Source organism: Heterodontus francisci, chromosome 11 (assembly GCF_036365525.1).
Source record: "Heterodontus francisci isolate sHetFra1 chromosome 11, sHetFra1.hap1, whole genome shotgun sequence".
NCBI lineage: Eukaryota > Metazoa > Chordata > Chondrichthyes > Heterodontiformes > Heterodontidae > Heterodontus > Heterodontus francisci.
In genome coordinates, this window is record NC_090381.1 from 51106938 (window position 1) to 51133847 (window position 26910).

General features: G+C 41.2%; 1 protein-coding gene across 1 annotated transcript in view; it reads right to left on the reverse strand.

Moving 5' to 3' along the window:
* Positions 1 to 866: 866 nt before the first annotated feature.
* The window catches only part of prss59 (serine protease 59, putative), an 89457-nt gene continuing 63413 nt past the window's right edge, over positions 867 to 26910 (reverse strand). Inside the window, exons 8-11 of the mRNA XM_068041647.1 lie at positions 24326 to 24527; positions 22030 to 22120; positions 11677 to 11873; positions 867 to 1124 (exon numbers count right to left, since the gene is read on the reverse strand). Of these exons, the coding sequence (XP_067897748.1) occupies positions 1015 to 1124; positions 11677 to 11873; positions 22030 to 22120; positions 24326 to 24527 (600 nt within the window). The 3' untranslated portion in view covers positions 867 to 1014. The remainder of the gene's footprint in view (positions 1125 to 11676; positions 11874 to 22029; positions 22121 to 24325; positions 24528 to 26910) is intronic.

The following is a 26910-nucleotide window of genomic DNA, read 5'->3' on the forward strand; positions in this document are numbered from 1 at the left end:
CTTCTGTGCTGTAACCATTCTGTAATTCTATGAATACCTTCAGACTCAAAAATTCTGTCTTACCTCTCCATAAGACATTTTATATCAGAACCATGGGAGAAATTCCCTGGCGTCATTGCTCAAATGTAGAGGTCCAAAAGATGTGTTGCATTCTTCTTATATTAATACATATGCTCAACTTGCAACTGTCTAAAGTTTGTTTATATGGTTTACTTCAAGAAATGTTTATTGTAGAGTAACACTCAGAAGAAAACATTATAAAAATGACTTGGTTTGTCCATCCTTTTGAACAAGCTGAAACAGTTGATTCCTGGACCCATGATCCAACCCAACACCTTATTCTAGAATCAGAATTGGAAGATGACTTATTTGAGCAGCAGTGGGAACTTTTACTTTATCTTATTCCTAATCTCTCCCATTTTTCCTCATCCTGCCAGTGCATGCCATCTTTGATTAATTTAATATCTACCCTATTTTTCTTCCTGGTGCCTATGTACTGAAAACCTGAGGGTGATTCACATAAGCCATATTAGATTTCACCTCACCTGCACAGAAAACATTTGTTCTCATTAAGTAGCAGGTCAAATGATCTCCAAGACCACATATATAATTCTATCGTCTCTCACAGTTGAGGTTTTGACTACACCATCCTAATCTGAATATCTAACTATAAAAAGGTACAATAGTACAATAGCACACACTTCCTGTTTGACATGTTGAGTTTCTTTACTTGTAGAATTCTGCAAGTATAGTTTAACACTCATTGTGCTGACTAAACCATAAATCAATATGGTTAAAGAATATATTGTGAAAAGCATTTTAATACATAATTACTAGTAATAATACAGTTTATACAGAAAGGCATTGCATGAACAAATTTTGGAGGTGAGAAACATAAGTAGCAATTGTTCTTGATGTTCTATGTGACCAGGTTGAGGGGAGAAAAAAATACAGCTAAATCCCTGAAGTTCTGAATCCTTTTATAAAGTTTCATTCTCACATAGATTGAAAACTTCATCGTTTAACCCAAGCTTTGAGTCGCCGAAAAATCTCTCCTCGTGCTTTAATGAGTTGTGGCAGGTCGTTTTTTCCTTCTGGGTACATGTCGGCACAATGGGCTGAACCTGTTTGGGTGATTAAGGGAAACATACAAACATAAAAATCCTCGAAACATTAGCTTATGTGCATTGTATTTTTGTAAAGCCCTCATTTATATTTACTGATTTAAGAACATGCCAAGTATATCCTGCATGCAGGTATACTCTCCTTAGTTTAATGTCACTGATCTTTCCTTCTGCATGGTAACAAAAAACTGTGATTCTGTGATCTTTGTTATATAAAGTCAATGATAACCAGGCAATGATACATTCAAGTGTCACTTGTAAAACATCCACCTTATTGCAATTCACCAACTGTTCATGTTTACAAGTCATACCTAATGGAGGCTTATACACAACGAGTACTGTGTTAAGCACAACAAATCAGTCGTTAAGATTTAAAAAAGCAAAAACTAAAATATTTTCCTGAAAGTTGTTTGACCAGTCCTTTCTTTGAAAGTGCTATGATTCTTGTTCAGCTAGTTTTTCTATGCATTTTTTTTTGATGATGGAACAGACGTTGGGTGTTTTTTGTTTAATCAGTTTGGAAATTAGTTTTGAGCTGTTCAAATTTTAGTGTCCCTTTCTAGAAATTAGGTAAGAGCTGAATGAGACATCACACAGATCACTTGGAGATTAAGCCTACAACAAGATGATTAACACATACCATATTGGTGTTATTACTGTAATTCTCTCTTTATTGCAATAATTTAACACTTAATTGATAATCCCAAATGAACAATTAGTTATAATTTTACTAAGTAGCCTTATACTTGCTAGCTAAACAACATTAAATTTGTCCTGTTTTTAATTTGCTATTTTTGTTGTTGTTGGTAAGCTCATTTATAACATGAAGCTGAAAGGTATAAAAGGACTTGATCCAAGATTTGTACTATTACATTAATTACATTATGGATGATGAAAATCTGGAATATTCAGAAAGTGATTACAGTACTCTTTAAATGTGCAACCCTATCAGTTTGAGGCAGACCAATCAATTGGAGACAATCTTAGCGGAAACAAGAATTCCGCACCAAATGAACAAGGTACAGAATAGAGGATAAAAGATGGGAATGTTACTGGAGTTTGCCTGTAAAAAAATAACCTGTGTTAGCACAGACTGTTCTATAACAATTCTCAGCATGGAACATTTAAATTGTAAAGCAAATCACTCTCCTGTCCATCACTTAATTTACATGTTTTCTCTATTATTGTACATACATAGTGATCACTGGAACAGGAGCCAACATTTGTGAATAGAAAAGGATACTACTCTGTCATGAACAGCTAGTGACCGGTCACATGAACAACATCAGCAGTTCTGTGCAAGATTCACAGGGAGCTGCCACAATACTTTTATACTCAGACAGTCTACTACCCCCACATTATTTGACCCTGTTTAATCCCACCATGCCTGAGCAATAGATACAATAGAAGCTAGGACACAACCAGGATCCTTATACAGCATACAATAGGAATGATGAAGTGGAGATTTAGATGTCTGAATCACTCAAGGGCTTCCTGCAATATTTCCCAGATAAGAGTCTGCTGCATAGTGCACAACATTGCATTGCAGAGAGGCCTGCATTTGGAAAAGGAAGACCAGGGAGAGGAAGCAGCCAGAGAACGCGTGCCAGGTCAGCATCTTATCAATCTGCCTGGAGAGGTGCAACCTTCTCCTGCACTGCTCACATAGAACCATGGAGGTGATTCTTGGCCTGTAGACTGTGTGTTAGGTATGGCCTCCTATGCACCACCTCACAGCCTGTCACATCAGGGATCATCTCATAGTTCAGCGATTCTATTGACCTTCTCACACATCTGCCCTGAGAACCCAAGAGTCCTTGTGCACAACAGTCCTTGATAAATTTTCCCCTCTCCCATGATCCTGCATTAAAGAACATTGAAAAAAAACTTGCAATTATATAGCACCTTTCATGACCTCAGGACATCCCAGCTAATGAAGTACTTTTGAAGTGTAATCACTGATGTAGCATAGAAAACATGGTAGTCAATATGCACAAAGCAAGGTCCCACAAACAGCAAAGTGATAATCTGTCTTTATGATTTTGATTGAGGGATAAATATTGGCCAGGGCATCAGGGATAACTCCCCTGCTCCTCTTCAAAAACAGTGCTATGGAATCTTTTACATCCACCTGAGAGAGCAGATAGGGCCTCGGTTTAATATCTCACCCAAAAGACAGCACCGCATTCCCTCAACATGCACTGAAGCCTGAACCTAGATTTTTGTACTCAGGTATCAGGTGTGGGACTTTGAATTTCTGACTCAGAGGTAAGTGTGCTACCCACTGAGCCACAGTTCAAGCTCAGTGTTCGGGCCTGATCATAGGCTGCTGTAACTTGGCTACTGCTGGGGCAGTCAAGTCCAGCTTATTTGCTGGCACCATGACAGATACTGGTTGGGGGGAGTGGGGTGCAGGGGCATGAGGGGGTTTGTCGGCGTTGGTGAGTAAATATGCAGCTGTGCTGATATTCTGAGAGAGGCCAGCACATCATGATACTGGCCCTTCCTTGGGTTGGGCTTAATTAAATCCACTGATTCATAGGATCATAGGAAATAGGAGCAGGAGGAGGCCATTTGGCCCATTGAGCCTGCTCCGCCATGCAAACAGATCATGGCTGATCATCTACCTCTACACCATTTTTCTCCACTATCCCCATATCCCTTGATTTCATTAGTATCCAGAGGATTCTGTCTTGAACATGCTCAATGATTGAGCTTCCACAGCCCTCTGGGGTAGAGAATTCCACATATTCACCACCCTTTAAGTAAAGAAATTTCTCCTCATCTCAGTTTTAAATGGCCTGTCCCTTATTCTGAGACTATGTCCCCTGGTTCTAGACTTACCAGCCAGAGGAAACATCCAATCTACATCCACCCTGTCACACCCTATAAGAATTTTTTAAAGTTTCAATGAGATCACCTCTCATTGTTCAAACCTCTAGAGAGTACAGGCCCAGTTTCTGTAATCTCTCTTCATAAGACAATCCCGCCATCTCAGGGATTAGTCTGGTGAACCTCCGTTGCACTCCCTCGATGGCAAGTCTATCCTTCCTTAGGTAAAGAGACCAAAACTGTACACAATACTCCAGGTGCGGTCTCATGAAGGCTTTATACGATTGCAGCAAGACTTCTTTACTCCTGTACTGAAATCCCCTTGCAATGAAAGCCAACATCATTTGCTTTCCTAATTGCGTGCTGCACCTGCATACTAGCCTTTAGTGACTCATGAACAAGGACACCCAGGTTCCTTTGGATATCAACACTTCCCAACCTCTCACATTTAAGAAATACTCTGCCTTTTTGTTTTTTCTACTAAAGTCGATCATTTCACACTTATCCACGTTATATTCCATCTGCCATGTTTTTGCCCATTCAGTTAGCCTGTCCAAGTCTCTTGAAGTCTCCTTGCATCCTTCTCACAACTTGCATTCCCACCTAGTTTTATGTCATCAGCAAATTTGGAAATATTACATTTTGTCCCCACATCTAAATCATTTATTTAGATTGCGAACAGCTGTGGCCCAGCACTGATCCTTGCGGTACCCCACAAGTAACAGCCCACCATCCTGAGAGTGGCCCGTTTATTCCTACTCTCTGCTTTCTGTCTGTTAATCAATTCTCAATCCATTGTAGTATATTACCCCCAATCCCATGTGCTCTAATCTTGTTTACTAACTTTTTGTGTGGGACATTATTAAAAACTTCTGAAAATCCAAATACACCACATCCACTGCTTCTCCTTTATCAATGCTACAAGTAACATCCTCAAAAAAACTCCAACAGGCTTGTCAAACATAATTTCCCTTTCATAAATTCATGTTAACTCTGCCCAATCATATCATTATTTTCCAAGTGTCCAGTTAACTCATCCTTTACAATATATTCTAATATTTTCCCTACCACTGACATCAAACTAACAGCTCTGTAGTTCTCTGTTTTCTCTCTCGCTCCCTTCTTAAATAGTGGGGGTCACATTTGCTACTTTCCAGTCTGCAGGAACCCTTCTAGAATCTATAGAATTTTGAAAGATAACCACCAATGCATTCAGTATCTCTACAGGCACCTCCTTCAATACTCTGGGATGTAGCTCATCTGGTCCAGGGAATTTATCAACTTTCAATCCAATTAATTTTTCAAGTACTATCTCTTGATTGATACTAATTTCTTTCAGTTCCTCATTTTTACAAGTCCCTTGGTCCCCTAGTATTTCTGGGAGATTTTCTGTATCTTCCTCCGTGAAGACAGACACAAAGTAATTATTTTGTTTCTCCGCCATTTCCTCATTCTCCAACACAAACTCTCCTGTCTCTGCCTACAATGGACCCACATTCATCCTTGATAATCTTGTCCTTTTCACACACCTAAAGAAGATTTTACAGCCTGCCTTTATGTTTCTAGCTAGCTTGCATCAAAATCTCTGTTCCCTTTCTTTATCAGTTTCTTGTTCCCCATTTGTTGGATTCTAAAATTCTCCCAATCCTTGGGTTTACCACTTTTTCTGGCCACCATATAAGCCACCTCCTTTGACCTAATGCAATCTTTAACTTCTTTTGTTAGACACGTTTGATTCACCTTTCCAGTTGGGTTTTTGTGTCTTTGAGGAAATGTATATTTGTTGTAAACCATGTAATACTTCTTTAAATACTACCCTGTCTACTGTCAAATCTTTCACAAAATGACTCCTGACAATGCAGCCAAGCGCCGACATCATCAGTGTGTCCCAGCTGCATACATGTGCAGAACGGTTTCTTCCTGCCAGTATGGTGCTGTACATGCGCAGCCTACGTTAGCACCTGGCTTGCCAGGACTGATCCACGCATGCGCTCAAAAACATCATCGTCTGCTGAAACCGGCCGCTCCTTCCCAGCCTCGCCACTGCCTTCCCGCAGCCACTCGGTCCAGGCCTTGCCGCTTCCCCCAACCCCTCGGCTGCTTGCACCCCACTTCACCAACGCCGCCCCCCCCCCTCCAATCCTGGACACTTGGTCCGGGCATCGCTGCTTCCCCCCCTCAGCCAATCACTCCCCACCACGCCGCCTGAAGAAGCAGCGGGTAATGGGCCGGCAAAGCACAAGGCGGGGTGCGAGTGGTAAGCAGACAGGCGTGCGAGGGAGCAGCAAAAAGCACGGTACCAGAAGGGAGCGGGGTACTGTTGGGGGTGGGATGGAAGCGGCAATTGCAACCATTGAGCGGATTTGGGTTTAATTTTTTGTTGATAAATTGAGCAGTGCTATCTTTATTATTGGCAACTGCCTTAACATCACAAATAGTGACATTTCAGTGGATAAGGCTGCATTTGCGCATGTGCCAGCATTGCACCACTTAATGGTTGCATTGTTAGCAAATGCAGCCAATCTTTTAATGTATTTTCCCAATCCACCATAGCCAACTTGCCCTTCATATCTTCACAGTTTCCTCTGTTGGGATTTAAGACACTAGTTTCAGAATGAACTATATCTCTTTCAAACTTAATGTAAAATTCTATTATTTTGTGGTCACTATTTCCTAATGGCTCCATTACTGCAAGATTATTAATTAGCCCTTTCTCATTACATAATACTAAATGTCAAATAGCCTGATCCCTAATTGGTTCTTCAATATACTCCTTCAGAAACCTATCTCGTACACACTCCAGGCTTTCATCCTCCATAGCATTATTGTCAATTAGGTTTACCCAATCTATATGTAAATTGAAGTTGTCCATTATTACTGTATTACCCATGCTACATGCAGCTCTAATTTTGTTATCTATACTGTACCCAACATCACCACTACAGTTTGGTGGCCTATAAACAACTCCCAGCAATGTTTGCTGCCCCTTGCTGTTTCTTAGCTTCACCCAAACAGATTCAATATCTTGCTCCTTCGATCTAAGATCCTTTCTCACTAATGTACTGATCTCGTCTCTTATTAACAGTGCTACCCCACCTCCATTTCCCCTCTGCCTATCCTTCCTAAATGATGAATATCCCTGAATATTCAGTTCCAAGTCCTGGTCACCCTACAATTACGTCTCCGTAATGTCAATTAAATCATACCCATTTACCCTTATTTGTGCCTTCAAATCATCTATCTTGTTGTGAATGCTGCATGCATTCAGATAGCGTGCCCTTAACTTTGTCTTAAGGAGAAATGATGACTGACTTCTTCAATAATCGTATCCTTTTGATCCACCAAACTCTCTACTATGGACTCCAGAGACTGAATGGCAGCCATTTGAGCTTCCACTGAAGCTGCAACGCATGCTAGCATGGATATCCACTGTGAGAGCCCAGCTGCCGAGTCCCAGCAGGCAACCACATTATTCTTGGTAAGCTGCACAGTGGTGATACCATGTGAGATGACACCACAGAAACTCCTCTACACTCTCAACCATAGTTGTGAAACTTCTTGGCACGTCTTCCAATACATTATATATCTGTTTGTGTGTGTGAGGCCAGCTATTTGCTCTCCTAGCTGGGCCCTTAAGTCCTCATTACTTCGCTGAAGAAAGAGAAAAGGGTGAAGAGTTAGGATGGGAGAGAAAAGCTGCACATGATCAAGTTATAGTGCGGACAATGCAGGTTGAAGTTGTTCAGCTTATTACATCTGTGCTTTGTTGAATGAAATGTTAAGTAAAATGTAGGCACCCTGCTTGGGTACACCACCAGTCTGTCCTTCCCTGATTCTCATGACCCAGCCTGGGTCAGTGATGTCCAGGGCTTCTTGCCCTGGCTGTGTGAAGACGATCATTTTGGGGTCTCGTCCACACATTCTGTTCCTCACCCTTGCATTAGGCGCGGTCTAGTCCTACAAAAAGGGTGAGAATTGGTGAGTGTGTGTTGATAAATGACTGGAGATGTACGGACATGTGCAGATAGTGTCTGTGGTGAGAGGTGTAGAAGAAGCAAGTTGGAATAAAGATAAGGAGGTGATGAATGTAGAGGGAAGTGAGTAATGTTGAAATGAGGATGGATCCCAGCCTTAAGTTAAAATTGGGACTTAAATGTTTTAATAGGTAATGTGTCCTTTCTCCATCTTGATAAATATTTGTGACAAACTCTAAATATATACTGGATGGTGTATTGATCCCAATATTGGCTACTTATACCACCCAGTATTAAAATACAACCTGGACACTGGTACAACCTTTGACAGAAAAATTGTTACTTTTGCAAAGGTAGTTTTGTAACTTTTTTTGATTAACATGGAGGAGACAAGACTTTTTCTTTTACATCTATATTAAACTTCTACCAGTGAGTGATTTCAGAAATGCCAACTGACTTGGATTGGTAACCTTCCTAGATGTTGCCTGGTAGGGCTGAAATAAATGAATATCTTTTTCTTTCAACGACTGTTAATGTTCTTAAGTGAACACTGGCACATTGTCAAGCTACGTTCCCAAATAATCCATTTTCTTAAAAAAATGTAAGAAAGTTAATTAAAGGTGCTATCTGCTGTGTTGGTACTGTATAGATTACAACGATAAGGAACACAGAGCAATGATCCATTTGACCTATTTTGTCATTTCTAAAATTATTAAATTGAGCACTCTAACAGCAATCAAGTGCTGAATACGTGTTCAAAGGAACTTCTTGCTTGCAAGCTAAAGATTACCAACAACACAGCATCATTTAAACCAATCAGGTAACTAAACAGGTTAAGAGTTATAAAAGTAAGAACATCTCATTTCAGTGTGCACATCTGAACTGCAAAATTATAGATCTGAATGAAAATCACCATTAAACACTTAACAGATTTCTCTTGGATATTTAAATCTATTATAATAGATGTCATTCTTTCAATAGCAGTATTCACATGCTTCTAATTCATTGATAAAACAAAAATGCTGTTGGGTAATGCAGGTAGTATCTGTGAACAATGACTGACTTATTCATATAATAAAAGCAAAATACTGCGGATGCTGGAAATCTGAAACAAAAACAAGAAATGCTGGAATCACTCAGCAGGTCTGGCAGCATCTGTGGAAAGAGAAGCAGAGTTAACCTGAAGGGTCACTGACTTATTCATGCCTACCTTTCATAAGTAGCAGTTACATTCTTTCAAACGTTGGAACTTTAGGACAACTTGTGAATGATATTACTGTCCAATATTTAATGATCTTACTCGATTACACAAAATCATTCATCAACCAAAGAATTAGTAAAGGATCCATTTAGGAGAGAATGAGAAAATTTGCTGCCTTGAAAATGGATTAGTGGTAACATGAATCAACTCTTAATCCTTTTGGAATGCACTAAACAATTGATGAAAGAACATAGTGGAAATCCATGCAGATAGCAGTAATATGCAGTTCTGTAGTTTATTATTTGCTTAAGATTCTTTATACGCTTAAATAATAACTTGTAGCTCTCTTATGGTATTGTTCAATAATTCTACAAGATTTGGAGTCCAGTTTCTGTGTTTAGTTTGGTCACACAGTGGCTCAAACTTGTAGTTATTTTAGGAATTTGCGTGGACAATATGGACCCTGATATTCCTCCAACTCCCTTTGATTTACCACTGCACAGGTGCAGCATGCCTGATTGTGAAGGGCCAAGTCATTTGGATGCCTTGGCTTAACCTCTTGGCAGTGCCTTCTGCCTGGAAAGTGGGTGGCATAAACACAGTTGCAGTTGGAAAAAGCAGTCAAAGGACCTCCAAGCCCGAAGGTCCATGGGGAAGCTGTAAAAGTATGTAGGACTTTACCTTCACGGGCCTATTAACAGTTTCTTCAGGTGGCCCTGGATCTGGGGTGCCCTACTAGCAAAGATGGAAGAATGTGAGGTGGAAGATCTGAAATCACCCTCTCCATCCTCATTGACGTGGCTGCCCTTACTTCATGCTTATCATAGGCACAGGTCCAGGTATATCAGTATAAAATGTTGGTTTCGCTGCTAGTGCTTCACAGTTATTATTTGCAAAATTCTTACCTTGTTAGGTCAGTTGTCATAGTGCACTCTAGGTCTAGTAACTCCACAGTATTGTGATGAAAAGTACAGTTCCAATAATATACTACATACAAATAAGCACAGGCATACACACAGAACTTTATCAGGAGTTAGAAATCTCAAGCATTGCCTAATCAAAGATACCAAAAGGCAGCTTTACAGTCATTGACTCTGACAGCTGATGAGGATATACATACTGAAGGTTCTGCAATCTGAAGGAAGTTGATGAATGTACAGTAGAATCTTCAGTAAAAGAACGTATAGAAAAAAATCTTGCATTTATAGCACCTTTCACCACTTATAACCAATGAAGTACTCTTGAAAGATAATCACTGTTACAATATAGGAAATGCAGCAGCCAATTTGCACAAAGTAAGCTCCCACAAACAGCAATGAAATGAATGACTAGATCATCCATTTTAAGTATTGGTTGAGGGAAGAAGGCCAGGAGAACTCCTTGAATAATGCCGTGTGATCTTTTACCTGAAAGGGCAGACTGGGCCTCAGTTTAATATCCCATCGAAACATGGCGTGTCCATCAGCATAATACTCTCTTGGTATTGCACTGAAGTGTTGTCCATAATTGGTGTTGGGTAATGAGTGAAAAATTAATGATATGAAGAAGGAATAGAATCGGGGAGAGGACAAAGCCTTAGGAAACACAAGGTGATGGAAAAGGCGAAGAAATAAGCCATATCATCTCCGCCACATACTCAAATTATTGTTACAATCTGTCCATGACTAAATGACACCTCAGATTTCATAAAATATTCAAAGGGATAGTGTTTCTGTTTTGGGCACATATTGCACCTCAAATTGCTCTGGTTAGGTTACAATTCAAGATTCAACTAAAATGTATTTGCCTAATGAAAAACATCATCATACCTAGGAAACACATGGGCAAGAGCCGCAAGGGATATAGATAAATGGAAAAGGCATGAGGAGGGTTACATCCGACAATGGATGAACACAGTCTAAATGTATGAAAAACATAAAATCTTCCGTGAGTCAGTGCAATCGGGCAACATAATAGAATGTAATAATTTTTTTCTTTAAATATTAAAAATATTCACTAATGTATTTAAGAGTGGTAACCTGGTGCAGCTTTATTAATTTAGCTGAAAATGGGTTTATCCCATAAACATTTTTAGGCAGATGACCAATCCTATACCTGTGAGTAACCTGATATAAATGACTGAAAATGACTTAAAAAAAGAACTATACTGAACCATTTACTAGTCAGTTTCTTAGTAAATTAAATTCTTTTTAATATGTAAAAACTTTTAAAATGTTTCTACTAGTGCCTGTGTGCGTAAAAAATTGAGATCAATTTGAAGACCCTGGTTGAACTGCCACAAATGTGTTCTATCGGTGGAAACTGGGCATCTTTATTATTTTGATCTGGGGGCATGGCCAGTTGTGTGGGCAGGACTGGCTTCTAGCAAAATGCTTTCTAAACCAGCATTAAAGCTCACGGGAACTCAATTTATTCTGTACTTACGTTTGAACTTCCACGATTGTTTGCACTTGTTTGGCTGCTTTTACCCAGATTGTGCTGATAAAACTAATGCAAACTAGCAGAAACTCTAGACCAATATGTTCCAGATCAACAATTTCATTACCTTGAATGTAAATAGCTTTATGCTTTTGGGTAATCCCCAGTATATGCCAGGGATCCATTGAGCCATTAGGGAAGACTATCCGACTCCCTTTGATGTCAATGCCTCCATAGTTTTCATTGGTGTGCTGTACAGCATCAGCAACTACAGTGTCATTAAATGTTGGACCGAATAAATCTATACATTGCTGAAGTTTGTAACTATAACAGAAGAGAGAAAAAAAAGACCATGTATTTGTAAAATTGTCTGACTTACTAAACCAAAAGATCAACAACAATAACTTTTCACAAGACTATGTCGCCACATAATTTGGCTCTTAGCCCCTTATTTTCAGTGCTAGAAGTTCATCTTGGTTCCAAAATGGCTTCTGCAGAGTGTGTGCACACTTTTGGTGCGATGCATGTCAGATGTCACTTTGGTGAGGGCATTAACATGCACACAGAAGCATCCACTGCAACTATGCAGAGTAGGCAAATTGTGGCCTCAATCATTTGCCACCAGTTCTGCCATTTTGGAGCTCAATTCTTCACTAACACTTCATCTTAAACATGTCCAACAGAGCTCACGTTCAGCAGCAGGAACAACACCCCGCCCCTCCAACCCCCCCACCAGCATTATTTAAAGGATCATCAACTATTTGCAGGTTAGTTGCTGACTGTCTGTTGCTGTGATTGTAAAAGAGTTTGGTAATTTCTACAATTCTTTAAAGTTGCTGAAGTCTACAGGGACTGGTGAGGCCATGTGCTGAAGGACTTTGCCCTGACTTCAAGGAATCTGCACAAACCACTTGCTCCCTGACATGGATGTAGTAGTAGGCATTTCTCTTGGATTATAGTGTGAGAAGAAGAATGACCAGAGGCAACACAGAGCAGGACAAGCTGCTGGAAGAGGGAGGAGGAGGAGTGGGGGAAGGAGCCTCAGCAGGAAATCATATCCACTCAGGGTGTTCAGAGAGCAATTCTCCTACCAGAGTCTCAGAAAGGAACTGTGTGTCAGATGTTTACACTTCACTAAGGAGGTCCTCACAGAAATCTGCCACCTGCTGCAGCCACAACTGCAACCTCAAAACAGGGCAAGGATGGCATTGCAGTGCCTGGGAAGGTAACCTTGGCTATGAACGTTTAGGCGCAGGGACTTTCCAGACTGGATATTTGCAACATCTCACAATTTTCCATTGCTGTTACACAAGGGAGGTCACTAAGGCTCTGTATTCCAAGACAGCTAACTACATTTCACTCTCTCTTAAAAGACAACAGCAAGCAGTGTGAGCATGCAGCTTTACAAGGCTTGCAGGCATCCCCATGGTGCAGAGTTCTATTGACTGTACACACATTACTTTGTGGGTGCCGCATGCCAACTCCAAAATGTACCACAACTGAATGGGTTTCCATTCCATCAATGTCCAGCTGGTGTGTGACAGTGGTTCAATGAATAGTGCAGGAGGGCATGCCAGGATCAGCACCAAGCATACCTCAAAATGAGGTGTCAGCATGGTGAAGTTACAACACAGGACTACTTGAATGCCAACCAGCAGAAACAGCATGCAATAGACAGGGCTAAGCAATCCCATAACGAACGGATCAGATCTAAGCTCTGCAGTCCTGCCACATCCAGTTGTGAATGTTGGTGGACAATTAAAAAACTAAGTGGAGGAGGTGGCTCCACAAATATTCCCATCCTCAATGATGGGGGAGCCTAGCACATTAGTGCAAAAGACAAGGCTGAAGCATTTGCATCCATCTTCAGCCAGAATGCCGAGTGGATGATCCACCTTGGCTTCCTCCTGAGGTCTCCAGCATCACAGATGCCAGTCTTCAGTGAATCCGATTCACTCCACGCGATATCAAGAAACAACTGAATGCGCTAGATACTGAAAAGGCTATGGGTCCTGACAATATTCCAGCAATAGTACTGATGACTTGTGTTCCAGAACTAGCCGCACCCCTAACCAATCTGTTCCAGTACAGCTGCAACACTGGAATCTACATGGCAATGTGGAAAATTGCCCAGGTATGTCCTGTCCACAAAAAGCAGGACAAAGCCAACGTGGTCAATAACCACCCTATCAGTCTACTCTCGATCATCAGCAAAATGATGGAAGGTGTCGTCAACAGTGCTATCAAGCACCACTTTCTCAGCAATAACCTGCTCACTGGTACTCAGTTTGGGTTCCGCCAGGGCCATTCAGCTCCTGACCTCATTACAGCATTGGTCCAAACATGGAAAAAAGAGCTGAACTCCAGAGGTGAGGTGAGAGTGACTGCTCATGACATCAAGGCAGCATTTGACCAAGTATGGCATCAAGTAGTCCCAGTAAAACTGAAGTCAATTGGAATTGGGGGAAAACTCTCCGCTGGTTGGAGTCATACCTAGCACAAAGGAAGATGGTTGTAGTTGTTGGAAGTCAATCATCTCAGTCCCAGGACATCACTGCAGGATTTCCTCAGGGTAGTGTCCTAGCCCCAACCATCTTCAGCTGCTTCATCAATGACCTTCCCTCCGTCATAATGTCAGAAGTAAGGAAGTTCGCTGATGATTGCACAATGTTCAGCACCATTTGCGACCTCTCAGATACTGAAGCAATCTGTGTCCAGATGCAGCAAGACCTGGACAACATCCAGGCTTGGGCTGAAAAGTGGCAAGTAACTTTCACACCACACAAGTGCCAGGCAATGACCATCTCCAACAAGAAAGATACTAATCATCTCCCCTTGATGTTCAATGGTATTAACATTGCTGAATCCCCCACTATCAACATCCTGGGTGTTACCATTGACCGGAAACTGAACTGGACCAGCCACATAAATACTGTGGCTACAAGAGCAGGTCAAAGGCTAGGAATTCTGTGGCAAGTAACTTACCTCCTGTCTCCCCAAAGCCCGTCCACCCTCTACAACGCATAAGTCAGGAGTGTGATGGAATATTCTCCACTTGCCTGGATGAGTGCAGCTCCAACAACACTCAAGAAGCTTGACACCATCCAGGACAAAGCAGCCTGCTTTATTGGCACTCCATGCACAACCTTCAACATTCACTCCTTTCACCACCGACGCACAGTGGCAGCAGTGTGTACCATCTACAAGATGCACTGCAGCAACTCACCAAGGCTCCTTCGACAGCACTTTCCAAACACGTGACCTCTACCCCCTAGAAGGACAAGGGCAACAAATGCATGGGAACACCACCAGTTGCAAGTTCCCCTCCAAGTCACACACCATTCTGACTTGGAATTATATCGCCATTCCTTCACTGTCGCTGGGTCAAAATCCTTGAACTCACTTCCTAACAGCACTATTGGTATAACTACACCCCAAGGACTGCAGCAGTTCAAGAAAGCAGCTCACCACTACCTTCTCAAGGGCAATTAGGGACGGGCAATAAATGCTGGCCTAGCCAACGATGCCCACATCCCATGAATGAATTTTTAAAAATGCAGCAAATCATACAGGTCAAAGCCTGACATTCTGGCAGTGGTCATGGTGCCTTCTTTCTGTGACAGTCCACTACACAGTGGAGCTGCATTTGAGTCACCACTACAAACCAGAGTGTGACTACTGCGTAACAAGGTCTATCCCCTTTGATGACCTGATCGTCACTCATGAAAGCAGGAGGAGGGTGAAGTGGAATTTGAGAAGGGGTACAAGGTAGGAACATACCATCATCCTGGATATTCTCCATGCTGCCACTTGCAATGGCCTCGGTCACTGCCGGCCTAACAATTCGCGAAACCATCTCCTCCAAGGGTGTCAGGAGATGCTGGTATGTCTATCTGCTGTCAGTTCTTTGCTGCTGCTTCCTGTTATGTGTGACCTTGTCCAGCAAGAGATAGGGAAGAGTATCAGTGAGTGTGTTGCAAGGTGTTTGGCTGATGTGCCTGTCATTGCTGAATAGCTGGAATTAGATGGAAGTTGAGAGATGTGGATGTGAGGCTGGCAGCATTGGTAAGTATGCGCAGGTGAAATGTAGCATCTGAATGTTAGGTATAATTGGTGAGTGAAGGGGGTTGAGCAGTGTGTGAGGTTGGTGGTGTACTGGGTAGGAGATGGCATTTGAAGATCCAGTCACTGACCTTGACTACTCATGTGAGATCATAGTACATTTTGCAGCACTGTAGCCAGGCTGTTGGGGTCAGATTCCTTGAATTGAGCTCCATGGCAATCTGCTCCCACTTCCTTCACTGAGTGCACTTAGAGGACCTCATGGCCCCTGCAGAAACATGACATCTCTCTTCCTGAACTAAGGCTTCCAGCCCTGCATCAGAGAAGCTGGGAGCCTCTCCCTGACCTACTGCTCCATTTGAGGCCATATTCCTTCTCTGAAACACTTTTAGAGACAGTTTCACCAGCTGCTGCAGCCTGAATGCATCTCCCCTATAAGAGGTGAAGGTTACCTTTAAGAAGTGCAGGATGGCTGAGACTCATGCTAGCCACACAAGCACCTGGGCCCCCTGCTGAATGTGCAACCAGTCAGCAGCATGCTTAGCACTGGGCTACACACCACAATCATGGAGATGAACATGCAGCACAAAGTTTTGCATGCTGCCTGCATCACTTTGACCAGATGCATCATGGTCCCTGCCCCTGCATCAGACCGTATCGATTTTTTAGCCCATTGTGCTTTATGTGTCTAAATGATGAATTTAATGCTTTTTTTGCCGACATCAGTAAGATAAAGAGGGACTTAAATAAAAAAGGAAAACTTGCATTTATATAGCGCCTTTCACAACCTCAGGTAGTTCCAACGTGCGTTACAGCCAATGACGTACTTTTGAAGTAAAGTCACTATTGCAATGTAAAAAACGAGGCAGCCAATTTGTGCACAGCAAACTCCCACAAGCAGCAATGAGATAAATGACCAAATCTGTTTTAGTGATGCTGGTTGTGGTATAAATATTGGCCAGGCACCAAGAGAACTCCCCTGCTGTTCTTTGAATCGTGTCATGAGATCCTTTGCACCCATTTGAGAGGGCAGGCAGGGTCTCAGTTTAACATCTCATTTGAATGATGACACCTCTGACACCCTCAGTACTGCGCTGAAGCTGAGATGATGTGAAGTTTGTAGAGTGGGATTTAGATCACATGACCTTCTGTCTCAGAGGCAAGACTGAGCCACAGTCGACAAATATATAACATATGTTTTATGCGTTGCTTTGGCCCCAATTGTTTATGCTGATTTTAACTTGTTTTCCATCTGTTTTTACATTCCTTTGTATACTAATGAGATTCTCAGGCAATTTCAACCATAGAACCGTAGAAAGGTTACAGCACAGAAGGAGGCCATTCAGCCCATCATGTCTGCGCTGGCAGAAAAACTAGCTGTCCAATCTAATCTCACCTTCCAGCACCTGGTCTATAGCCTTGCAGGTTACAACACTTCAGGTGCATGTCCAGGTACCTTTTAAATGAGTTGAGAGTTTCTGCCTCCACTACCAATCCAGACAGTGAATTCCAGACACCGACCACTGGGTGAAAAAGTTTTCCTCACGTCCCCTCTAATCCTAGTACCAATCACCTTAAATCTGTTCCCCCTGGTAATTAACCTCTCCGCTAGAGGAAACAGGTCCTTCCTGTCTCCTATATCTCGGCCCCTCATAATTTTGTACACCTCAATTAGGTCACCCCTCAGCCTCCTCTCTCCTAAGGATAACAACCCTAGCTGATCCAATCTTTCCTCATAACTGCAACTTTCAAGCCCCGGTGACATTCTTGCAAATCTCCTCTGTACTCTCTTCAGAGCAATTATGTAATTGCTGTAATGGGGTGACCAGAACTGTACACAATACTCCAGCTGTGGCCTAACCAGGGGGAGGTGGTGATGTAGTGGTAATGTCACTGGACTAGTATTCCAGAGCCCAGGCTAATGCTCTGGGGACATGGGTTTAAATCCCACCACAGCAGATGGTGAAATTTGAATTCAATTAATAAATCTGGAATTAAAAAACTAGTCTAATGGTGACTATGAAACCATTGTCGATTATTGTAAAAACCCATCTGGTTCACTAATGTCCTTTAGGGAAGGAAATCTGCCATCCTTACCTGGTCTGGCCTACATGTGACTCCAGACCCACAGCAATGTCGTTGACTCTTATAATGCCCTCTAAAATGGCCTAGCTCAGTTCAAGGTCAATTAGGGGTGGGCAATATATGCTGGCCTAACCAGCAACACCCACATCCCACAAACAAATAAAAAAATTATACAGTTCCAGCATTACATCCCTGCTTTTGTGTTCTATACCTCGGCTAATAAAGGAAAGCATTCCATATGCCTTCTTCACCACTCTATCTACCTGTCCTGTCACCTTCAGAGACCTGTGGACATGCACTCCAAGGTCTCTCACTTCTTCTACCCCTTTCAATATCCTCCCGTTTATTGTGTATTCCCTAGCTTTGTTTGGCGTCCCCAAATTAATTACCTCACACTTCTCTGGATTGAATTCCATTTGCCACTTTTCTGCCCACTCAACCAAACCATTGATATCATTCTGGAGTCTACAGCTATCCTCTTCACTATCAACAACACGGCCAATTTTTGTGTCATCTGCAAATTTCCCAATCATGCCTCCCACATTTAAGTCCAAATCATTAATGTATACCACAAGCAGCAAGGGACCCAACACTGAGCCCTGTGGAACGCCACTGGAAACCACTTTCCATTCACAAAAACATCTATCGACCACTACCCTTTGTTTCCGTTCACTGAGCCAATTTTGTATTGTATTTGCCACATTCCCCTGTATTTTTCTGACCAGTCTGCCATGTGGGACCTTGTCAAATGCCTCACTAAAATCCATGTAGACCACATCCACTGCGCTACCCTCATCAATCCTTCTTGTTACATCCTCAAAAAATCCAATCAGGTTAATAAGACATGACCTTCCTTTAACAAATCCATGCTGACTATCCCTGATTAATCTGTGCCTTTCTAAGTGGCAGTTTATCCTGTCTCTGAGAATTGATTCTAATAATTTACCCACCACCAAGGTCAGACTGACCAGCCTGTAATTATTTGGCCAATCCCTCGCACACTTTTTAAACAATGGTATAACGTTTGCAATGTTCAACGTGATTTCCTGCTGGCAAGATTAATGAATAACGGATATAAATGTCAAAGTAATTTGGCAATCTGATTTTCAGCAAACCACGCTCTGAAAACCTCTAATGAAGAACTTCTGCTGCATTCCACAGGTGCAGAGTCATCCTGAAATCGAGCATTTAGTGCCAACCTTGAATAAATAAGTTTAATGAGGGAGAAACCTTTCCAAGTCTCACCACAAAAGCAAAACAAGTAAATAGAATAGAGAAATTTCCTACCTCTGAGTATAGGTGGCATGTCCATTGGGAGATGTATTGCAGTGGGAAGAAAGGGGAGCCTGCAGGTTAGAGGACACAAGAGACAAGCTCACAGCAGTATGACCCCAGGCAACAGATTTACCATGGCAGAGTCAGTACCTGACCACAGCGATAGAAGAGTGAATGAGGATCAGGCATGTCAAGGAGGCAATGTCTGAGATGTGCTACCTGGTCCAGAAAGACTTACAGAGATGGTCAGTAATGTGTACTGCACTCCCTGGCATGAAGGTCATCACTGTCCTCCACTTTTATGTTGCGGGGTCCAACCAAACATTTTCAACAGACATCTCAGGAGTTAGTATATTCTTGTAGCGTTAGTGCTTTATGTGTTTTGATGCTGTGTTTGGTCTTTGTGTATTGTGAATGTTTCCAACAACTAAAATTTCCCTTAGTTGATGGGAGGTGTTATTGGTACTAGTATTTTGGCATATAGTTATTGGTAGGTGGTTGCACAGCCAACTCAGAGCTGCAAAAGATATAGAAATCCTGCTATCTGCATCTGCACCAGCATCAGTGCCAAGGTTCTTTGGTGATAAAGTTGTTGCTGTGGCCTCAGTACTCTCAGAGCTGATGTCTACAGCCACTAACCAAGGGGTATGCAAGGGTGCAGAACTGCCGCTGACATGACTGCCAACTGCCTACTCCTGTAGTAATCCATGCATGTCAATAGGCTAGACCATTTCTTAATAGATCTACATGAACATAGAACATTGAGTATCTCTGCATTTTTGATTTCTCTCGTAGTTGACTTCAGACATTCTCTAAGCTAGTTGCAGCCAGCCATAACTGCATGTAGCAAATTGAAATGTAATAGTTGGAATTGAAGCATTCAATTGAGAGGTACTGCTACTCACTATGCTTACATAACTGAGGCCCATACAACAGATACCGCTGGCCATACATTCAACACCATACTGCATTGTAATTATTCCTCCATGACATCCTCATGGGAGATAGCAGTATATATCTTGGTGTTGGCTTCTTTATAACAAGTATGCTTTAAATTCCATGTGAAAAGAGGCAAGTGACTCCTCAATATAGCATTGATGTTGGGCCAGCCTTTTTTTGAAAGCCGGCCCACTAAGATTGTATCTATATGAATGTGTATTCATACATGTGTATTCAGCTCAGCAAGCTGGATCACCACTCTGTACAAGTTGGCCCCTCATCAACCAGTACCACTGTTACTTTTCCTTTACCAGCGTCAGTACCTCACAAATGCTTCCTTATCCTCAATGTCTAAACCTTCCACAATGTGTATAACTGTGCTGGTGCTTGTTGCAAGTGAGGGTGGTGATGATGATTGCTCATACACAGAATTGTGGTGCTCTTCAAGGGCTGGTGATTTCACCAGCCACACCACCTTCCAAATTCTTCATTCAAAACAATGCGATCATTGTCCCCTCATATGGAATGATTTCCTTAAGGTCTCGATATCCACCACATGTTGTATGCTGTTCCCCCCTTTTATGTGTCAATCTTGCCTTTAAACATAACAGCAATGAGGATTAGGGTTGTTTGACCCATGGAATCCCTTTCCTGCTGTATATTCTGTCTCAAAGCATGACATGTACAATGCCATTTTCATCTTATTTGCTACATTTTTTCCAACATTTCTTTGAGTCAATACAATGGGCTGGATTTACAGCCCCCCCCACCTCCCGACATCGCTGGTCATGGCGGGGGGTCGGAAAATGCCACTGGGAAGGCCCGACCCGATATTGCCAGCGGTGGAAAGGCCTCGTGGCAGCTCCCCCTCCCCCGCTGCTCGGCGGTGGAAGCCAAATTTGCATAGGTACACTTATTTAAATAAATGAATTAATTACTTAGCCGTTCTCGCCATCTGTTCTAGTGTCATATTGGTGCCGGTGGCTGGCACTCCTGAGCCTTTGGATCCCCATCCAGGGATCTAAGGCGGAACACTGGTGGGGAGGGGGGAACAGGTAAATTTCTCAGTGCGGGGGTAGAGGGAGTAGCGGCGTCAAAGTAATTTCATTGGTCTAGGAGGTGGTGGGAAGGGGTAAAGTTTAAAGTTGATGAACTTTGGGGGGGGGTAGGTCGAGAGCACAAGGTCAGTGTTTTGGGGTGGGTGGGGTAGAGGGCAGGTTTTTATTTCCTTGGTTATTGGAAGGATGGAAGAGGGTCAGGATCACTTTGTTTAACTTTTTAATTTCACTGCAGCTTTAAAAATTTAAATTAAATTTAAGGGTTCAAAGCCCTTTAAAAATGGCAGCAGTACCTGCGCAAAGGCTGCTGACGCCATTTCTGGGGACAGATCGCCTTCCCCCTCCATGTCATCGGGGGGGGCGGTCCACCGCGGCCATTTAAATGAGCCACCACGCTTCACAACGTGCGGTCCGAAGCTCGCCACCGAGATTGGCAGCAAGCTTATAAAATCCAGCCCAATGTTTTCTGGCATTCATCATTTACAACTGTAATTTTCCCTCATGTCATTACTTTACAGTGATATTTGTGCCTTACATCTGTGCTCTTAATTCAGTCATTATACCTTTTTCTAGAACTCTTGGGTCATAAGGTAGAGAGGATGTTGACACCATCTGTTACATATTGTTACAGATTGCAGCTTCTTTGCATGCTAGGAAACATGCCTTCCTCATTCAAACTGTGCTTGTTTCACTCCTTTAATGTGCTTACCAATACTTACAAACCATCATTGATAAATTACTTCTTTCACAGTTGGCATTTAATCATTACTTCACCAGTTGTGCTCTCCACAGGGGGATTATCAAACTTTTTCAAAATTTTTCATGGTTAAATGGCTTGCTACTTGCTTGGGAAGTGCGAGAAGATCATTATTGCTGACTATCTTCTACTTTTTATTGTTGTCACGAACAAAATCAGGTTCTTACAAGTGACAAACTCCTGTGATTTTGTCACATTTTAAATGTACGTTTGCTCAGGAATATTGTGGATTAATGTTCCTCATTCAACAGTAAGTTATCAATAGAAACAGTCTAAGCAACAGGTCACCGAAAATTCAATTTACCTGAGAGGAAAGCCAGAAAAAGGCTGCAGTGACGATTCAGTCGTCTGATAATAGCCAAATTCTGCACATGACTGATAGGCCCACTGCCTACCTGAAACGGGGAAAAATGCAGTTGAAATGTATAAACATATAAAAATACATTTGTCTAAGCTCTTCCTGTGGCTTACTGGGTAAATGCACAAGCTAGAGTAATACTAAGCCAAATATCTCAGGTTTGACTCCCAGTCTGTGGTGAGTTGGCTGGAGCTGCAGTTGAAATGCTACAGTTGATCTCAGTGCCTGTGAGCTAACAAGAGAGAAAAAAAATGTTTCCTGCTTGTGACCAGAATCCAATGAAGCCTCCTACAAAATACATATGTGTCAACATTTTTATAAGGACAGTATCAAACTTGACTGCTACTCCCAAAGGTTCAATATCCTGCCAACACAAACTGTCTAGACTCGCTCATGAGGAATAACCACTTGGTATTTAATGGCCATGGAACTAAATTCCAACACCTTAGGAAAGAAAGGGAGAAAATTGTAGGGGCAAAAGAAAATAAAAAGCAGGTACCATCTGCAATATTGGTATGTTCTAGCTTCACAAACTTTTCAGAGACTTTGTGATATTGATAATGTGAGAGTGATACATAAAGCAGACATTTTGAGCACAAGGCTTCTGACTACAGTTCAGGCACATCTACACAATGCAGCATTTCTGAAAGACTAGCATCATTCATATCATGCAAAGTCTCAGGCTGATTTGACAGTCCTGTTCAAAATACACTTTAAAAATGAGTTATGCAACTCAGGAACTGTGCACTTTAAATTGAAAGACATAAAATATACTGTGTGAAACAGTTGAACACTGCACTACTGGACTTTTATTTTTGTGCTGTCAATTGGACTGGTGCTAGTTTTGCAGAAAGAGCGGTTTAGATTATAAAGGTAAAACATTGCTCTAAAGACCTTAATGTAATTTATTACTTTATAAAATTATCATTTTGAGAGCTGATGATATAATTTCAAAGAGGCATCCAATGGGAAATAAATGATTAATAGAAATAATCATGAACCTAATATGGTTCAGCTTTGAGCACATGCATTAATTCACATCCATTGTACAGTTATTCACTCAGTGACACTCACAGTAATAGTTCTCTTGCTGAGGTCAACTCAAACTGTTTAACAATTTATGCATATTAATGTTGAAATCAAAGCACAGGGAAATGCTATTTCTCCACTGTAAGGAACCTTTCTTTTTTAAATCCATTACGCTTACATTTATAATCTCACAATATACACAAGGTATTTCATTTCATAGTAATTCACTCTCAAAAATAAATATTCAGTTCCAATGTCAAGAAGCCAATAAAAAAACAGAAGTCATGAGATAATAAGTAAATTCAATCAAATAAGATCTGCTTTTAAAGTGTAAACAAAATGACTACAAAAAAGGAGAAAAATACAGAATGGTCAATGACAAAGATAAACTCATGAATTACCAGGCTCTGTACCTTAACTAATGTTAGACAAGCACCCAATAAATCATGGATACAATTTTGCACCACACAACTACAGAATACATGGTGTAAAATGTGGGAACTATGTGCCATCAGTACAGGAGATATCGACCTTTATGTGGCTGCTCTAGTCGCAGAGGCCAGGTAAATGCATTGCATTTTCTCCACAACTGACACAGCTTACTTCGCTGTCAAACATCTGTTCTCCTGTGGGTGTCTATAGAGCTTATCCAACAGATAATATCCAACAGGCTTGTACAAAACTGAAGATGGCAGGATATGAGTGATTCGTCAGCTTTTTAGCAATCAGAAGACTTCAAAAAGTGAGCAGCCTTGTGAAAGAGTCTTTTCTTTCACAATAAACTTGAACATCACAAGTACATGTTTGCTAACAGGGTTATTAGGTAGATGGTTTTGATCACCACTACAGACTAGCGACATTGTTTCCCCATCTCTGGTTTTTACAGGCTTTGCCAACACCTGGCAGCTAGAAATGAAGTCAGGAATCATGACTTTCAAATAGCTGTATTTCTGTGCTGTTGCCGGTACTGTAGTATTGCACAGTACTGTACCATCACATGATACAAAATTTGAGATTCCACAGCATTGTGATTTAACAGTGCAGTTTCTACAAAAGATATAGATTAAATATATTAAAAATTCTATCAGCATCCTAATTAAAATTGGGCCATTAAAATATGCAACTATTCCATTCTTCCACTATTTTTGAATTCCAAAACATAACAAAACAGATCTTGATAAAAGCAGTTTTTAAGTACTGATTGCTTTCCTACTTCCATCTGCTGCTGGTGCAGCCCAGGAGATGTTCAACATATCAGATACAAACTTGCTGTAACTTGCATCTAAACATTTCTCTTCATAGGTCTTCAGTAGGAGCTGTGAAACCTTCGCATATCTCTCATAAGGTATGCCCAGTGATGAATTCTTCATTATAGTACAGAGCACAGCAGTGGTGATGTTGACACCTTTTGGGTCCTGTTTACAAAACATTCAGGAAAAATATTATATACATTCAAAGGAAAGTGCAAGAAAATTATTAGAAGTAGACAACCATGTATTTCTTTTCTCTCCCTCCACCCAGGATGTTCCACAGCAAAAAGAAGTTGGAAGATTGACCTAATTGAGGTCTTTAAAGTTATGAAGGGGTTTGACAGGGTAGATATAGAGAAGATGATTTCATTTGTGGAGAGTCCAAAACTAGGGGCCATAAGTATAAAATGGTGACTGATAAATCCAAGGAATTCAGGAGAAACTTCTTTATGCAGAGAGTGTGGAACTTGCTGACACATTACAAATGAAAAAAATACAGAATGGTTGATGACAAAGATAAACCCATGAACTACCAGGCTCTGTATCTTAACCAACATTATACAAGCACCCAATAAATCATGGATGCAAAATTACACTACACAATTACAGAATACATGGTGTAAAATGGGGGAGCTATGTGCCACAGACATTTAAGGGGAGGCTAGATAAGCATATCAGGGCGAAAGGAATAGAAATATGTGTCAAAATAGGTAGACAAAGTAGAGTGGAGAAGGCTTATATGGAGCATAAACACAGCTTGATCCAGTTGGGCCAAATGCACTGTTCCTGTTCTAAGTTCTATGGAATTCTCCTTACTATTGATCCCCCAATTTCCCTCACCTCTGTCACTGTTTACATGACAGCCAAATTATTTTATAATGACATGCAGATCCTCAAGTCATTTTACTAGGCTACCACAAACACTCCTTCCTTTCTAGCAGGACAAGGTGGTACACAATACCCAGGAGCAGGTTAGGACAGGAGGAGGGCAAGAATACATTCATGTCTTTTCATCACTCCAGGAGGAGGTCCTGAATGTAGACAAACACTTGAAGGAGAAACTATTAAAAGGATATGGAGAAGGAGCAGAAAAATTAGACTAGGGCAGAAGGTTTCAGTGTGGAGCTTTTAGCTGCACTGGCATTACAGGCCAAAATGGCCTCCTTCTGAGGTTACATTTTTAATATGTTTTTGAATACGTGCATGGCACACCCTTGGGCTCTGACTCCAGCTCTTAAAACAATCAATGACACATTCTTTACCTTGGGTTTTATGAGGGAGAACCATTAGCTCAGAACTAATATTTGTAAAATGCTTATGTAGCTCAGATTTGATAAAGGAGCAACTCTATCTCAATAAAAGCATTTAAAAAATGTTTAAGGGTTATTGAGCCTGAAACCCCACGATCCATTAACAGCAAAAAGTTAACACTTTTCAAAATCACTTTTGAATCATAACTTTGAAATGCCACTTTGCTCAATGTTACTGTCTGTTTATTGTACTGCCTTCTGACCTTCTTTTGCATCCACTCCCACACCTTATGCTAATTCTGCTCCTGCAGCCTGCTTCCTAACCACGATACAAGCACTATACACATGATTGCAATCAGTCAGAAATTTCCACCAAATGAAATACTCCCCATAGATCAAAGAGTTGCATTCAAGGTATCTAGGAGCTGCACATGGCAGAACTGCATATAATTGTTAACTGTAGTTTAACCAAGCATCATCACTTACTTCCCCTTTTGTATCTAGAACACAAGATATCATTTCCGAAGCAAAAGATCAGACTGGTTTGGATATAGTTATGATGAGAGACAGGTTGGGTTAACATTCCCTGTACCATAACACTAAATTGGCGTCTAGAGTTGACTGACCCAATTATGAACTGATAGTATCACTGTTTAAAAACAGTTACATCAGAATATTTAAAAATCATGATTTTTCTTCTCAGGTGCCTTATTTTGTAAGCATAGTTGATCTTTACAGTAGCCTTGTAACAGAACAGACCTTCAATTACTATAACTGACAGTTTCTTTCAATAATTTCAAGCATACTTCACATGTAGTCACCAGAGGAAACTCATCAGCCTGAGTCAAACCACAGAGTTTGAGCACACAGACTGCACTCACTATAATGTAATCAATAGGTTCTGAGTCACTATTGTTCATTGGCTGATTCTGGCGTCGAAAAATGTGTTAGTTTAGTCTATCAGGTCATAGTGATCTGGCATCTACTCCAGAACATCATCATACTTTAATTCCCATAAGCTCTGGATATACATTGTTTTGCAAAAAGAAAATTAGAATTAAATAAAAATAACACTAAACATTGTTGGTTTAGATGGAGTTTAAATAACAAACCATACAGTTTTGAAAAACAACATATGTAAAAGGACCAGCTCTCCGTGTACTTGTGTCAGTAAGACATGAAAAAGAGATGTAAAAAAAAGATGTTTGCCTGAGAGTGAATGCATTTCTCAAGGTGGCTGTTAAAACATAGATTAATGGTGACCACCAAAATCCAAATTTCTTCTAATTATTTCAAAA